We start from the raw sequence: 14,815 nt of genomic DNA, 5'->3' as shown, positions 1-14,815 counted from the left end.
TGGCTGTAACTTCATCTAGGTGACAGCATATGCCTTTGTGACCTCCTCTGAAAGGTTGAAACACCAAGCATGCTCCCAGAGGTAAAGTGAGGAATTGTAAACAGCAAGAAATCAGATATGCACAGTTCTGCGACGGAATTTATTGTTCCTTCTCCTTTCAGAGACTGAATTCTTTTGGCCTTTGCCCTGACCAAAGACACAGCAGATCATGCTGGTACAGGATTGATTTTTAAGGAAGCTGGTGGCTCCTTCACTGTCTCCACTGCACACAGTGTAGCAGGGAGTACCTTGAACTAGCTCCTGCTAGTAGCTCCTGTTACTGAGTGCCTCATTTTTCTTCCTTGTGCTTGCCCTCAGACTGTCTCTGTGAGATAAAGGTGCATTACTTTCTTCACACCAAAAAGAGCAGTTGTGTCACTTCCATGCGTTTCCCCTAGCCACAATTCCCTGGTGTTGGGATGGGGAGAGGGCAACAGGAAGAGGGAGGTATCTTGCCATTGTGTCTGTCTCACTGTGCTTACAGATGTACACGACAGGATGTGGGTGTACATCTGTAAACACAGGGCAGCATGCACTGGAGAGGCATCCCAGCCAAAAAACCAAAAGGCTGCAAAGACCAGAGTTTGGGTCTTCAGAGCATATGCTGCCATTGCAGCCTTCCACCTGAGCTGATCATCCCTCCTTTCCAGTGTCTGGAGAGAGCAACGCACTGCACTGCTGCTGGGAGCCAAGGCTGCTTGCACACGCTACCTCCCCATAAATGAATAAGGAACCTTCCCTCATCACATTCCCCCAGCACAGCAGTGGCCTTTATTCAGGGAGCTCTTCTCTCAGCACTGAGGCACTGAGCTGAGGCTGCTGTCTTGTGCTGTGAGGTCCAGTAATCAGGTCATGTCCCCATGGTGGCATCTGAGTGCCCCAAGTCCCTGGCTAAGACAGATGCCACGTGCTGCTCAGGTCAACCTGACAGTGCAGGTTGCTCTGCAGCCAGATATGTATGCACAACACCTTTCCATTTTCTCCTTTTCCCCCAGTTCTCACTGGGGTGTTGGTACAGCCAGGAGCAAACACACAACTCTGGTGCAGGTATTTTTATTTTCTGAGAAACACATATTTCACTTCCCAGGGCAACAGACCTTCAGACACATAGTAGTGGCTACTAGAAAGCCTACAGATCACAGGGAGTACTGCTCTTTATAGTTTTGCTAATGCAAGTTCAACAGCTAAACCCTCCAGAGCTGGCAGGCACTGGAGACTGACTGGCTGCATTCACCCCCACAAAGCAAGGTAACACTGTGCTGGAAGCTCTCCATAGTAACCTGCTAACAGTCTCACCTGTGGGAGGAATGGGATGCTGTGTCCCTGCTTCCCATTCTCACATCTCTCATTTGAGTCATTCCTTCACTCATTCACCACACTCAGCACTTGCCTTGATCCTCCACATCCCTTCATCTTTGGCCATGCCATTTGCCTCTCAGATGAGACCGCATTTCAGGGAGAGAGAGAGAAAGGGGATAAAATAGGCTGAAGCTCACAGATAACCCCTAATGTTATTTTTCCTAAAAAAGCAGAATATTTCTTTTGTATACATGAAGCCAGGAAACAACAGTTCATCATGGATATCACTCTGTGCCTCTATGCTGCCTGGAGTGACTCTTGGCCTCTCATCAAAGCTTTCCCACACAGCAGAGATGGCCAACTGTGAGATGTCCAAAATAGCACTGGGGAAAGATGCGTGGCCAGGCCCTCCATCGTGGCGCTCCTTTGTGCGTATGTGCTAACCCTGGAAACCGAACTCCTTGTACTTGCTGGCCATATCATTTCGGAACAGCTCCAGAGCCTTCTTCATTGCAGCCTGGGCATCAGCCCCAAAGTCTGCAGCGTGTTTTTCAGCAAGGACCTTGATAATGACTTCAGAAATGAACTATGAGGAAGAAAAGAGAGAAAGAAAAACTGAAGGGACACTCAAGGTTTATTTTCAGAAAAGCCAGACTAAGAAATAGGTTGCAGAGCCTGGAAATATCTCTGAGCTAATTCAGTAGGCCTTCCTGCAGCCTCTGGAGAGACAGTGAGGTCTAGTATGCAAGGAGTCTGGGCTAGGCAGAAGCACTGGGCTCTATTCCTAGCTCTGACGCTGATCTGCTTCATGACCTTGAGTAGACCATGGCCCTTTCCACTTTTTGTAGGCCTCATCCATTAAGACTGCAAATTCAAGCCCTGTGTTTGTATAACACTTACTTTTATGGGTCTTGGTCTCCAATGGATCCTCCAGGGCTTACTCTAAAATTGTGTGTCCCTTGTGTCCAGTCACTGACAGTCCTTATGTAATACAGTTTCCCAGGCATGCATAGGCTGCATGGGCTGGTTTATTGTTGTCAAGGGTTGGTCAGACTGTGTGTGGTGTTTGGAATGGGAAATCTAAACTTGGATATTCACATACCATTTGCATACCATGAGCCCTTTCTGTGCCTCCTCCTGCTTGAACACACAGACCGTGGACTTGAGGGAGAGCTCACTGAAGTCCAACTAGTCATCAATAAATGAAAGCTCAACTCTCACACAGCTGTCTTACACACATTCACTACACATCAGACATTGAGACTCTGCCCTTTTCCATACCTCCAGATATTTAACAGGGATTTTGTGCTTGGTTGCATGGGTCTGAGCCAGGGGCTTCAACTCGGCCTCATGATTACCCTTTGCCTTCAGGATTTTGCCCAGTTGGGTAAGAACAGTAACTCCATGTTTCTTCAGATCTTCAGAGCCCTTCATCGCATCAGGGGTCTTCAGGCCTTTGAACTTTTCAAAGCGATCAAGGGTCTCAGGATGATCCTGAAAGAGTCTGTGGACAAAAGCAGAGGGACTTTGGAGAGGGGAAGCTCCTGACATTCCTCCCTTTCAGTACTCAAACTACTTTATTCCCATCTTCTTACCCATTTCTTAAGATGATCACCCCTGTCTATTTCCATTCCCTCTGGTCATGACAGAGACACTGCCCTAAACATGCCCAACTAGAGCAACAGAGGAAGTGTCTGTATTTTTTCCATACAGTTCTGATAACTCTTTGGCACCCTTCCCCTGGATTATGTCAATGGTTTTAAGACAGAGACAAGAGCCAAGGCTAGTCATGATACTGAGAGGTGAGTTCTTGTATTCATGTGAAGGAAACCCAAAAGTAGACAAAACCACCTGTCTTCATCAATTTACTGTTGCTGGAGAGCCCATCTATAGACTCCTGCCTCTCACACAAACTCTTTTATCAGCCCATGATTTGTTGGCCAGGAAATGAGAGCTCTACAAGCTTTTCATAGCAAAAAAAAAAAAAAAAAAAAAAAAAAACCCAAACCAACAAAAAAAAAAAAAAAAAAAAAAAAAAAAAAAAACCAACCAAAAAAACAGCCCCCAGCCTCAGGTCCCTTATATCTGGAGGTTGTGTTCTTGTTCTTGAATGTCATCTAGATGGGAGAGTTTACTGTGCCCCCAAACCCTATGATTGCATTGCAGACATGGAGGAACATGGTTCCTGACCTTTTTTCCCACCCTCTCTCCCTTCCCTCTTCCTTCTCTCTTCCCTCAGAAACTCCTTGGAGGAGACCTGGGTTGGCAGGGGTGCGCAAAGTCACAGGCTGACATCTATTTATTTAATGCCTTGCTCTAATCTGTGATACTTGTAAGAAAAATGGTACTAGTTTTCCATTGGGAACTGCTTTTTCTAGCATGTGGCAAATTCAGAGCCAAAGTAGCCACCTCAGAGATGGATGGGTGAGGATGGCTCAGGTTCCTGTTATCCCTCCAGCACTCCTGCTCTGGACCACAAGAGGGGAAAGCCATCACATTTCCACCCACTTCATTCCCATTCCATTCCTTTCCCTTCAAATGGCAGCTGATCTGGATCATGATAATGCAGGTAAGGAAAACAGCCCCTTTCTTTGGCTCATCTTTCAAAGATGTTTTTTACAGCTTTGCAGTAGATGTGCCTGGAGATGTGGCCTCCTTGCCTTAGCCATGCTTAGGGTAGATATCCCCCAAGCAGGTGCCAGATCCCCACCACTCTCCTCAGTGTCTGTACCACACCCATTTGGGTGTGCACAGTCTGAGAGGAGAGCTAAGAGAATCTCCTCAAAGTCTGCATCCTCTCTGGTCTTAAGGGACAAGCTAGGCTCCAGTGTCCACCTAATGTTCTTTCCTGCTTTGCAGTATCTGGGGTGTTCACCACTCCAAGTGCCAGGACCACAAGGACAACACGGAGGATGGGGTCCTCTCTCAGCTGGAGACCTCAGGGGCACTTCTGACACTGGAATGATGGAGAAGGAAAGGGGAAGGATGTGCCTCATTTCATACTTAGACCTCAAATTCATCATGAGGTAATGGACAAGTGTTATCGCACAGATTTCTGGCCAAAAAGCAGGATGGGCAGGGCTGTGCCAGGTGAGACTAAGGTGGGGAGAGGAAAACTCTCAGGTACTTCATAGTTAATTTTACTGAAATAGATTCCAAGAAAATTGCCACAGAGGTAATGTTCCTCTCTTTTCATTCTTTCTCTGCTTCCCCACATCCTTTCTGCAGAGCATTTGAAGCCCCATGACACACTTCACTCCAGCATTCCTCACTGTAGTGCTTGGGAAATGAGGATCCAAAGCAGAGCTTGGCCACCAGAGGCAGAGAGACAAAGCACAGCCGTGTGTTAAAAGCAGCGTTGGTCTACTCCTGCACCCACAGAGAGATGGAGAGACAGAAGCACAGCCAATTTACACAGTGAGTAACTTTTAACCCAGAAAATAGCAATGGAAAAACCACCACTCTACAAGAAAGAAAACACCTTGTTGAAATAAACACTGACAAGCATGTCTCTCATCAAAAGCTCTCAGCTTTACTCTTAGGACTGAAGCTCCTTGCCTACCTCATTAAAATTTGATGGCCATGGCCAGCGAGGTCGGACTCCACCTTTCCCCATACTGTCAGGACTTGCTGCCATTCCTGGTCACTGAGCCCCATGGTTCACCAAAGACAGGTCCCGAGTGCTTCCTGCAGCCGTTTGCCTTTCCCCAAAGGGTAGCTGGAGAGCTCACCCATGGGATTTATAGCCCCTGCCCACAAACCTACACCTGTCAATCATCAGCTGGACTTCTTGCTCTCTTTCAGGCTTGTCTAACCTAATCAGCCTCTCTGTTTTTTTCTAGGAAGCTATTTTGGGTCAGGTACTATTGTGGGTGCCACTGATGGCATAATTTCTGCTTCTCGTATTGGACTGGCACATGTCCCACTCTAGACAGAAAGGGCACTGCCAGAATGCTGTGCCAGGAGCCTGTCCCAGGTTCCTAAGGACCCAGAGACAGTGTCAAGCTTTATGGCAGGAGATTTCTGAAGAGCCCAGTCATCTGCAAGGCCACCCTGCCTCCCTGTCCCCGGGCCTGCCAAGGGCAGGCAGGAGAAAAGGCCAGGACAGCCAGTAGCATTGACTCCATCACTTCAAAGGCCTTTCCTTTCCCATAATGATCTCACCATCCTTTTCTCCTGGGGTAACACACCACTTGTGACATGCCCTTAAGAGATAACCATATTCAAAGCAGCCCTGTCATTTCCCCACCTGCTGCAGGAGGAATGAGGGGATAAAAGCTGTATCGGAGCCAGTTCCCCCACATCTGCCTGCCAGGATCCTGCTGCCTGCTTTTCTGGGAAATACCTAGGATTAGCTGATGGTTGAGTCTGGATGTTAGAGCCAAGAGATGTACAACTGAGCCAGGAAGGTAATTTGCAGCAGACCAGAGACACAAGGACATAGCAAAGCTACATTCAACACCCACCCAACCAGCAGTTCTGCTCTCTGGCTACTTCTGTCAAGCCAAACAAATTTCAGTGTTGGAAGGAAAAGCCAGTGAGCTGACAAACCATGTGGATATGCTTTGGGAGGGCTCCTAAACTTTCTGTCAGGACTGGTAATGGCCTGGCACACCAGTGGGGTGACTGGTCCCTTCTGGGGGTGGCTGCAGTCAGAGCATAGCCTGATAACAAAGCCCAGCCAGTACTGCTGTCCCAAACTGTGCACCTGGCTCTGGATGTTTCCAAGGAGAAGGCAGGCAAGAAATATCAACTAGAGGCTGAAGACCTGCCTTGGAATTCAGGAGAAGAGGATTCAACCTCACAGTGTCTAGCACAGTGCTGCAGGACCTGAGCTTCATCAGTGCCTCTGCACCCTTCCACTCCATACAGGTTCCCTGCTCCAGCCTTGCAAGGGGAGAGAAGTGCCCACATACAATGGGCAGCAAGGATGATGGAGGTACAGAGCCTCACATGCCTTAGAAACACAGAGGTTTAAAGGGAATGCTGTGGGTAAGAAGGGTGGCAAAAGCCCAGTGGAGGTGTCAGCTGGCATCCAAGCCTCGAGATAAGGACATTTTGGCCATTACATGTTGCAAGCTTCTGTCAGCCAAGTCAACTTGAGACTCTGAAATCCTCCCCTTCCATCTCCTCTATGCACTAGTTTGCTTCACGTCCAAAAATCTACATCCAACACTTCAATTTCAAGATTTCATCTGGATTTACCTGTGCAAACACCAGGTCACTACCAATTAGCCAAACTAAGCTAATCTTATGGAACAGAGGTTAGTACTCCTCCAATTCATTCCCTGTGCAGTTGTCCACAGCACAGGGCTGAAACAGGGGAGATTACATATCTGCAGCCTCACTGCCCATGTGCTCACAGCAGTAATGAAGCATTTGTATCCTTCCAGGCTTGGGCAGGATCCTGAACACTGACCTTACTGGTTTACACACCTTTCAGACAACAGAAACGTGCTCCTGGTACATGAGAGGCTGCTGCTCATGCACCAAGCTCTGTATATTCCCCAAGCTGGAACTACGCAGTTGATGTAATAACTCCATTTGAAATCGGTCGACTCTTCACTCTCTGCAGCTTTCCCCAGGGCTGTGAAGCCAAAAGTCCTGGTATGGACATTAACATTAAATTGTCAGAATACTTAAAATGGGTATGAGATTCCATATTGCTTTTTTCTGCAAGCAAAGTAGTAATGAAATGAAATCATAAGCTTTTCTCCCTGGAGCTTAAATAAATAGTCTACAGAAATACTAGAAGCTTTATAGTGCACCAGACCACCCCTCAACCCCGCAGCCACGAAAAGGACACAACATTTTAGTATCTACAGTCCTCTTGTCTTCCCCATGGGGCAAAATCTATCACTTGCATAATCATCTGGATAAACACAAAGCACAGAGAGCCAGCACAGGGGCTGCCTCCTTTAAAACGTACCAGGTGACTGAATAGCCTGTTTCAAGCAGCTCTGCCTACACCGGGGCCGTGCCGGCACACGTGGCTGCGTCTCTGCCCCCACACCTGAAGCTGTCACTGAACCAGCAGCAATGGACCTCGGCTGCTTTTGGCCAGGCTTTGGGCACATTGCTGGCGCAGTGCGGCCGCTTTCACCCCACTGCAAAGCGCCTCGGACGGCGGTGCAGGAGCAGCCGCGGCTGGAGCGGGGCGCGGTGCCCTGGCTGACCCGGGGACCCTCCCCAGCCCGGCCGCTGCTGGGCCCGCAGCGCTGCCCGGCCCGGCCCGGCCCGGCGCGGAGGGGCCGCGGCTCCGGCCCCGTGGGCCAGGCCTTGCTGCCACCTCGTGGCCACGGGACAGCGAGCCGCGGGCACCGGGGCACGTCCCGCCCTGCCGCGGCCAGGAGGCTCGGCACAGGCAGCGCTCCCATTCCGGGGGTAGGAGGGTGACCCCGGGGCAGGCAGGCAGCGCTGGGTGCAGAGCTTCTGTAAGGGGCTCGTTTTCAGTGCGGGATGTAGAGACATCGTTATTCCTTGGCCACTTGGGGTGCTGTGCCTTCCCCCCCGGCCCCGCAGCCTTGATATTGCAGGGGGCTGGAGTGGTGGCATGGGGACAGGGGAATATCCCATGGGACAGCAGCGGAGCTACAGCTGAGACTCAGGGTATTGCCGCGAGGAGAAATACGGTTCTAGAAACTTCATGGGGTTTGTTTCTACCCAAAAATGCTACCCAAAGGTGCTTGGGAAAGGTATCCCGACCTTACAGCAGCAGGCAGGTGAAGAGTGGTCTCTGGCAAAACAGTGGATGCAATCTCACCCCTGCCTTGCTCCACCCTCTACAGCTGGCAAACCTTTCTACAGGTATTATTAATTTAGAACATGCCACAATTCCATGGACAGAAATGCCACTTGTCCTCCTCTTTAATGGGAAATTCTGTGACTCACTTGAGCCCACAGACACACCAGAGAAAGAGCAGGGATTGGCTCTTGGGTACAGTTTCACCCGCTGTTTTGGCGTTATTCCTATGGGGCTCAGTGCCCAGGTGGAGCTGGGGGACACAGAGGAACACACACCAGCCACAGGGATGGACCAGATCCAAGTTTTTTTGGCCATATTCAATTTTTTTTCCTAGAGTATCAGTGTTGTGAAGAGAGAAATCCAAACCTTGGCTGGAAAATGAATGTTAAAGAGCTCAGCAGTCCTCCACACTGCCTTGGTGGTTAAGAGAACAAATATCTATCTCTGTTTCCTCTGCAGCCAGACCTGCTGCAAGTGGGGAAATGGGCACCCAAGAGAGAGGCACTGGCAGAAATCACACATTTCTTTTTCATTTGAAGTACGTTTGTGAAATGAATTTTCCAGAAAGAAATAGACAGAGATGTTCCAAAATCCAGTCTTTCCTCAAGAAACAACCCAAACCATCTTGTGTGCTTACACAGCAAAATGTCTCAGAGGAACAAACAGATATTTTGATCAAATAATCTTTTTCTTTTCAATGAGCTATTTTTTTCCCCACAACATAATTTTTAAAAAGCTCTGAGAGCAGCCAAGGGTCCCATGGCTGGGAGTGGTGATGACAGCAGCCCCAGCTCTGCTGCGAGCCTGGGTTGTATAAAGAGTGACGTGACGTAAGTAATACACACTGCTGTGGTCAGGGGGAGGCTGGCACTCCAAAAAAGCCAGGAATATTATATAACAACAACTTACATAATTACCTCTTGCATAATGCCAGGGAAAAGGCCCTCCGTAACGCAGCTGTGGTTTCTATGGCATTTTGCTGAAATACAGCTTCTTCTAAGAGACTCATTTGTGCTTTGTTTCAGGAGCCTGCAGCTCAGTCTATGCAGACAGACAGGTGAGAGTCCTGCACTCACAGCAGCTTGAGCTGGAGAGGTGAGGGATGCAGTAATGGATCTTACAGCAGGGCAAGAGCATTGGCTTTTGGGCAGCCCTGCCATTAACTTCAGCACTCTGAGAAGCAGAAGACTGTCATGTAAAAGCACCATCCTTAACTGAGTGTTGTGTAGCCTCCACCGCTTGTAGGAAATGAGATGGAGTCTAACAGATGATGGCAGTGGCCAAATCCCATTCCAGGCTCACTCCTCTCTTCCCCTTGTTCGTAGACACTATTCTTAGCAATGCCTCCAGGCAGGGCTCCTGTACACTGATGGATTTCAGCAGCTGAGAGGTGACCTGACCTGCTTGCTTAAAAGGAAGAGGAAGGACTAGGAGCAGAAGATTTCAGCATCAGGACAAGAAGATTTGGGCTGTGAGTTTGCAGAGCTGTGCTATATACTTACCATGGATTCTCTCTGGGATCAAGCCCTGTGCTGTAAAGTCAGAGGTAGCTTTACCTTCACTTCAGTGCTCACAGGATCCAGCCAGCCTTTGGTGACTATCGGACATAACACAGGCATGACCCAGAGCTCCTGTGCAATTACTGAGGCATCTCACAATGTGTGTTAACTTTGCACAGCACCTGGGGAAAACATTTATCTCAGCTAAACAAGACACTTCTTGCACACCAGTGCTTGCATTCAGTGGCAGAATGTGCGGGAAAGCAGAAGGGCAATCCAGGACAAGAATATTTAGGCTACAATACAGAAACTGAAGCTGTCTCTGAGGCTGCAGCAGCTCTTTCTGGGGATGCAAACCTTCTCTGAAGGACTGGGAAATGCAGAGCACAAAAGGACTGAGGATTTTGTGTGGGAAACTGTGAGTGCGGTTTAAGAAAGGAAGAGTATGATTAGAGAACAACAGGCGGATTTTAAAGTCTCACCCGCTCAGGAGCAAAAGAAGAAAATTATTTTTTAGAGGTAAGAACACAGGTTATACCAGTGGGACCTGGAGATCTCCAGGAGTCAGTGGGAGATGTGGCATGCAGCAGTCTCTTCTGGTGGATTAGACTTTGTAACACCATACTGACACTCAAGAATTTGTGTACTACCCTTTGAAACACTAAAGCAAGAGAGGAATTCCTCCCTCATCCCTCATCATCAATAAAATATTGTAACTAGAGCCTGCTGAAGGACAACTGAGAAAGGCAGGGCCACAAAAACACACATGGGCAGTAAAGGTCAAGCAATCAGCCTGCATTCAGTATTGGGTGTCTGCCTGCCACCCTGAGCTCTGCAGCTCAGAGTTACCCAGAGGAAGCTGCAGCAGAGACATTTACAGCGTGGCTGAGGCTGGGATTTAGTGATGGGTTAGATGAAATCCAGGCAGCTGGAAGGGGTGGCCGCTCCCCACTCCATGCCTCATGCCAGAGAATGTCCTAATTCTCCTCTTCCCAGTGCCTTGGGTATATGGGTGGTGCCTTGCAAGGCTCCCGGGTGCTGCTGGAGAGGTGCTCACCCATGTGCGTGCAAAGGCAGCAGCAACTGCAGCATGGCCAAGGCCAGAGCAAGAGCAGCCTCAGCAGTGACAGAGCTGAGCCACAGTGCAAACAAGTGCCCAGAGTGCAGCCTCCCTCCTACAGACACACCAGCAGCCGTGCCCAGAGTCTGAAGGGAGCCAGCAACAATAAATAATTCCTCCTGCCTGAGCTGCTCCTTGAGGAAGAGGAGGCACTGGGCCTCAGCACACAGTGTACAGCTTAGCTGGGGGCTCTCAGCCTCCCAAAACCAGAGTGGAAGACCCCATCACTACATAGTAAAATTGGGTGATACAGCTGCAAAGTTCCTTCTCAATCTGCTGGGCAGGCAATGGCCCTCAAGCTACCAGCACTTAATATGAAGCTGTGCATTTGTTTAAATTGGATTTGGAGGCAATGACAGCAGATCCTCCCCCACCCCATGATGCCTGTGCAGTTCTTTATGAGGGCTTCAAATGAACTGGATTAAGAAACTGGTCTGAGTTTGAAGTATCTGTTTATATTTTGGAGAGTGTATTTTGAAGCCAGATAAGTTCTGTGGTCTGATTTGTCACACAGCTGGACCAACACATGCTGGCAGGGGGGACGGGGAGGCAGAGCTACTTACGCAGGCATCCTTTGTGGAAGGAACACCCGTGGAGGCATCCTCCAAAACCCCAGGCAGCACTGTCTAACTTGTGGGACAGCACATACAGATTAGGGTTTCCCTTTGCCTGAGTTTCATGGGGTGAAAAGAGAGAAAAAAGGCATGTTTTCATTCCCTTTGCCTGTAAAACATCCTCTCATCCACAAAGCATGGAGCTTCTGTGAGATAAGAGCCCATGGGGAAGCCAAGATCTACCCCTCATTTTTATTGATGTTTACACTTGCCTTTTAATGAGCTCCAGCAGGTTCTCGCTTCCAGCTGCAGTTGGCCCTTTTCAAAGTTCAAGGTCTCATTTTGCATTATTGTTCCACCACCAAGTGCACCCTTAGGGAGGAGAGGAACAACCAGGACTCCTTCTCTTCTGAGAAGCAGCACCAGTTTAAGCAGTCCCTAATCCAGTAGTGCTTTCTGTGCTCTGCTGGTTTTACCGGGAACTCCTGCAGGAAAACTGATCCCTCTGATAAGAAATACTTGGCAAAATAATCACGGTTTTCTTCAAGCAGATCACAACTGTGCAGCAGTGACCACCTGTGGCCTGGCTACCCGAACAGAACACTTACCACTCAGTTAGGGCGGGGTCTCTGTTGTTTCCTTTGATGTGCTTGCAGACAAATCTTTTGCCTTGTCCACTTCAGGGTCCTGCTGGCAAGACAACCACAGTGGTGGGGCTTGCTGCTGGCTGCAAGATACTGGCACAAAAATTACAAATACTGGAAGATTTCACCTCTGCTGAGAATCCCAGTCCAGTGGTTCCTTAGGCAGTGGTGAAGATGTAACATGGCATCCCTGCCAAATGCTCAGCCTGGCCAGCCCTTCCAGCTCTTTGGGGTCTGGGTTGCATATGCACATGTCCCAGTCTGGGCACCTTTGGAAAGCTCACCTCTAACCATCTTACATACACAGGATTAATGGACAACTATCTCATCTAGCCTCTTCCCCCAACAACACTAGTGGCAGGGGGCCAGGGAAAGTGCAAGAAGCAGGAACAGCTCTATTCCATCACAGCAGCTTGAGGCTAAAGGACTTCCCAAGGTTATATTTGCATGCTTCATTTAACAGCCATAGGCAAAATTCTTCATAATTTTTGTTAATCCTCTTACACATGCTCCCCAAAATATACTTCAGACATGGCTGCAGCCTTACTAGGTCAAACCGCTTAAAACAACCTGCTGATTTGGTAACTTTGCAGAAGATCGGCCAATACACAAAGACAAAATCTGATAATCACTTTCTAACCATTCACAAACAGCTTTAAGGCATGCTCATCAAAATAAAAACCCAAACCAGCAACAAAAATGAAGCTCCATTACCCTCAAAGATCTCTGCACATGCAGGGCTCCCATCTCTCATGCCTTTTTAATTGTGAGTTCCCCAAACACCACAGTTTTATTTTTTGATCTTCCTCCTCCTGCTAAGTGCTCCAGTGTTGGTGGCACAGCTGGTCGGATCCAGCTGGTCTGTGGCAGCATCTGTCTGGAAATTGCTTCTCTTAGCCTGCGGTCCTTTTATTTCCTTCCCCATCAGCTGCAGCAGAGATTTCACTCCACATGGTGAATTTCACTCTGCTCCAAATGAATTCATGCTCCTTCTCTGTGCTTCTGTGCTAATTTTGTGACTTGTCTATGAGTTTACAGCAAGGCCCAAATTGCACTGGATTTATTATCCTCCTGAGCAAAAGACCAGCATTTATCTGCTGCTCTTGTAGACCTGCTGCTCATGGAGCTGAGAGAGGTACACTGGCCCCCACAGAAAGACATACAGGGCCTCACCTACTTATTGGGGCAGAGAGGGTCCAAGTCATAAACAAAAAACAGACAAGGCCACACTGGGACCACAGATCAAAAAGTCAGGAAAAGAAATGGGACTGCAGATAGACCAGACAAAACAGGCAGACCTTTTGTGTCAAAAACGTGTAATACAAATGTCTCATCCGTGAGCACAGTGTAGGCTGAGAGAGAATCTTTGGACAGGAGAGGAGTTCAGATGGAAATTCAGATGGGAATGTGGTAAGTTTTGACTTGTTTGGTTTTTTAAACAAACTAAAACGACTGACTTGAACAAAGTGAGAGGAAAGCAGGAAAGTGAAGTCCTGGCCAGTCTTACCTGCAAGGACTGAGTGTGGGAAGTCATTGATTCCATATCTGCTGCTCCCTTCTTGTGGGTCCTGCTTTCTGGTGTGTCATTTTGCAGACAGAGTTGTGCCTCTCACCTGGAGAGTGATAAGCACGATGCCAGGGCACTCCAGGTGCTGGCTCTGCAGCTCAGGACCCCCTCTTGGCCTAATTCACATGAGTATTTAATACAGGAGTTATGAACCCTCTCATTAGGATGAGGCCAGCAGAGGTTCAGGGCTGCCACCAGGCTCTACACAAAGCAGAGGGAAATGCCCACCAGAGGGAGAGTTGGTGCCACTCTCCACAGTGATTCTGTGCAAACAGCACTTCCCAGCCTAGCAACTCTAAGAGCCCATTCCCCTTGCTCCACTTCTCCCAACAGAAATGTTTTCCTCTCCTGGAGATTCCCTTTTCCACGGTATTTCCCATCCTCCTCTTTCTCCACATGACTGCTATTTCATCTTGTTTGTGTGGGGTGAGCCCAAAGGCCCCATCGTGTGGGTGCCTGACGTGCTGCCATCGGAAAGACACCGAGATCTTCTGCTCCCCTTTCCTCCCACTCACATTGTGCTGTGCTGGGAGGGCACCCCTGCACCAGCCCCAGCACAGGCAGCCCCCCTCCTGCCCAGCTCATCACTCAGAGGTGGCACCCCTGGTCTCTACCCTGCATGGGCACACATGGAAAATTCCATTCCTGCTGGGCTCTGCTCAGCCTCAACGCTCCAAGCCTAGAGCAGGCTCCACTGGGGCATGGGATTTTCAATCCATTTTCCAAAAAAATGTTGATGGCTACCAGCAACAGGATCCTAGAAGTCTCTGAGCTTCTGCAGGGCAAAGCTTAATGTGAGGAAGTAGCAGAAAATCCCAGTGATGTGGAAATAGCCACTCTGCAAGCCTCTATGGCTGGAAGTGCTCGATGGTGCTGGAAAAGCATGAGCACCAGCAGGACTTGTCTTGTGGGATCATCCCACCAGCTCCACAAACAGCATTCCTATGCTCCCAAGTCCAGAAACTTTCCAGAGACATTCTGATGATTTTGGCTGGTGATTCAGCAGGAACTGTAACACAGCTCATAGCATTCCTGGGGCATTTTCCTAACCTGAAACCTTGGAGAAATGCCTTCAGAGGAGATCCACATGAACCACATCACCAAAATCACCACAGGACCCCCAAGCATGGCATATCTTGGCCACCATGAGCCTCCAGCTGCCAGAACAAAGCAGGCTAACTGGCTCTCTCTGCAGAGAGGGATTTTCTGCCTGAGGGAAAAGGTCATGGGCACTTCTTCTGAAACACGTGTGTGCTGGCATTAATGTGTCAGGCATTGCACACAAAGCTGCCCTGGAAAGCAGCATTGACACGAAATCACAGGAGTCCCTAAGGCTGATCAGTGGCCA

General features: G+C 48.9%; 1 protein-coding gene across 3 annotated transcripts; it reads right to left on the bottom strand.

The window, feature by feature from the left end:
* Positions 1-1,095: 1,095 nt before the first annotated feature.
* MB (myoglobin) lies at positions 1,096-7,470 on the bottom strand. 3 transcript variants are annotated; one of them, XM_064732300.1, is made up of 3 exons: positions 7,268-7,470; positions 2,620-2,842; positions 1,096-1,924 (listed from the first exon to the last, which is right to left on the bottom strand). In XM_064732300.1, the coding sequence occupies exons 2-3, from the start codon at positions 2,770-2,772 to the stop codon at positions 1,778-1,780; spliced, it is 300 nt and encodes a 99-aa protein (XP_064588370.1). In that variant the 5' UTR covers positions 2,773-2,842; positions 7,268-7,470; the 3' UTR covers positions 1,096-1,777. The 3 variants fall into 3 exon arrangements, with proteins under 3 accessions (XP_064588370.1, XP_064588363.1, XP_064588357.1); XM_064732293.1 differs by lacking the exon at positions 7,268-7,470 and adding an exon at positions 6,775-6,908; XM_064732287.1 differs by lacking the exon at positions 7,268-7,470 and adding an exon at positions 4,901-5,019.
* Positions 7,471-14,815: the final 7,345 nt, after the last annotated feature.

The sequence above is a fragment of the Zonotrichia leucophrys genome, chromosome 1A, assembly GCF_028769735.1.
Source record: "Zonotrichia leucophrys gambelii isolate GWCS_2022_RI chromosome 1A, RI_Zleu_2.0, whole genome shotgun sequence".
Classification (NCBI taxonomy): Eukaryota; Metazoa; Chordata; class Aves; order Passeriformes; family Passerellidae; genus Zonotrichia; species Zonotrichia leucophrys.
The sequence above is the reverse complement of the archived record's forward strand: the minus strand, read 5'-3'. Positions and strand labels throughout refer to the sequence as shown.

What these genes read in the sequence shown, in the direction of transcription:
- MB (XM_064732287.1), bottom strand. Translation starts at nt 4,995, where the DNA reads ATGGGGCTCAGTGACCAGGAATGGCAGCAAGTCCTGACAGTATGGGGA. An exon ending in GGCCATCAAATTTTAATGAG is followed by an intron (nt 2,843 to 4,900) that starts GTAGGCAAGGAG and finishes TTTTGTCCACAG; the next exon opens with ACTCTTTCAGGATCATCCTG. An exon ending in TCCCTGTTAAATATCTGGAG is followed by an intron (nt 1,925 to 2,619) that starts GTATGGAAAAGG and finishes TCTTCCTCATAG; the next exon opens with TTCATTTCTGAAGTCATTAT.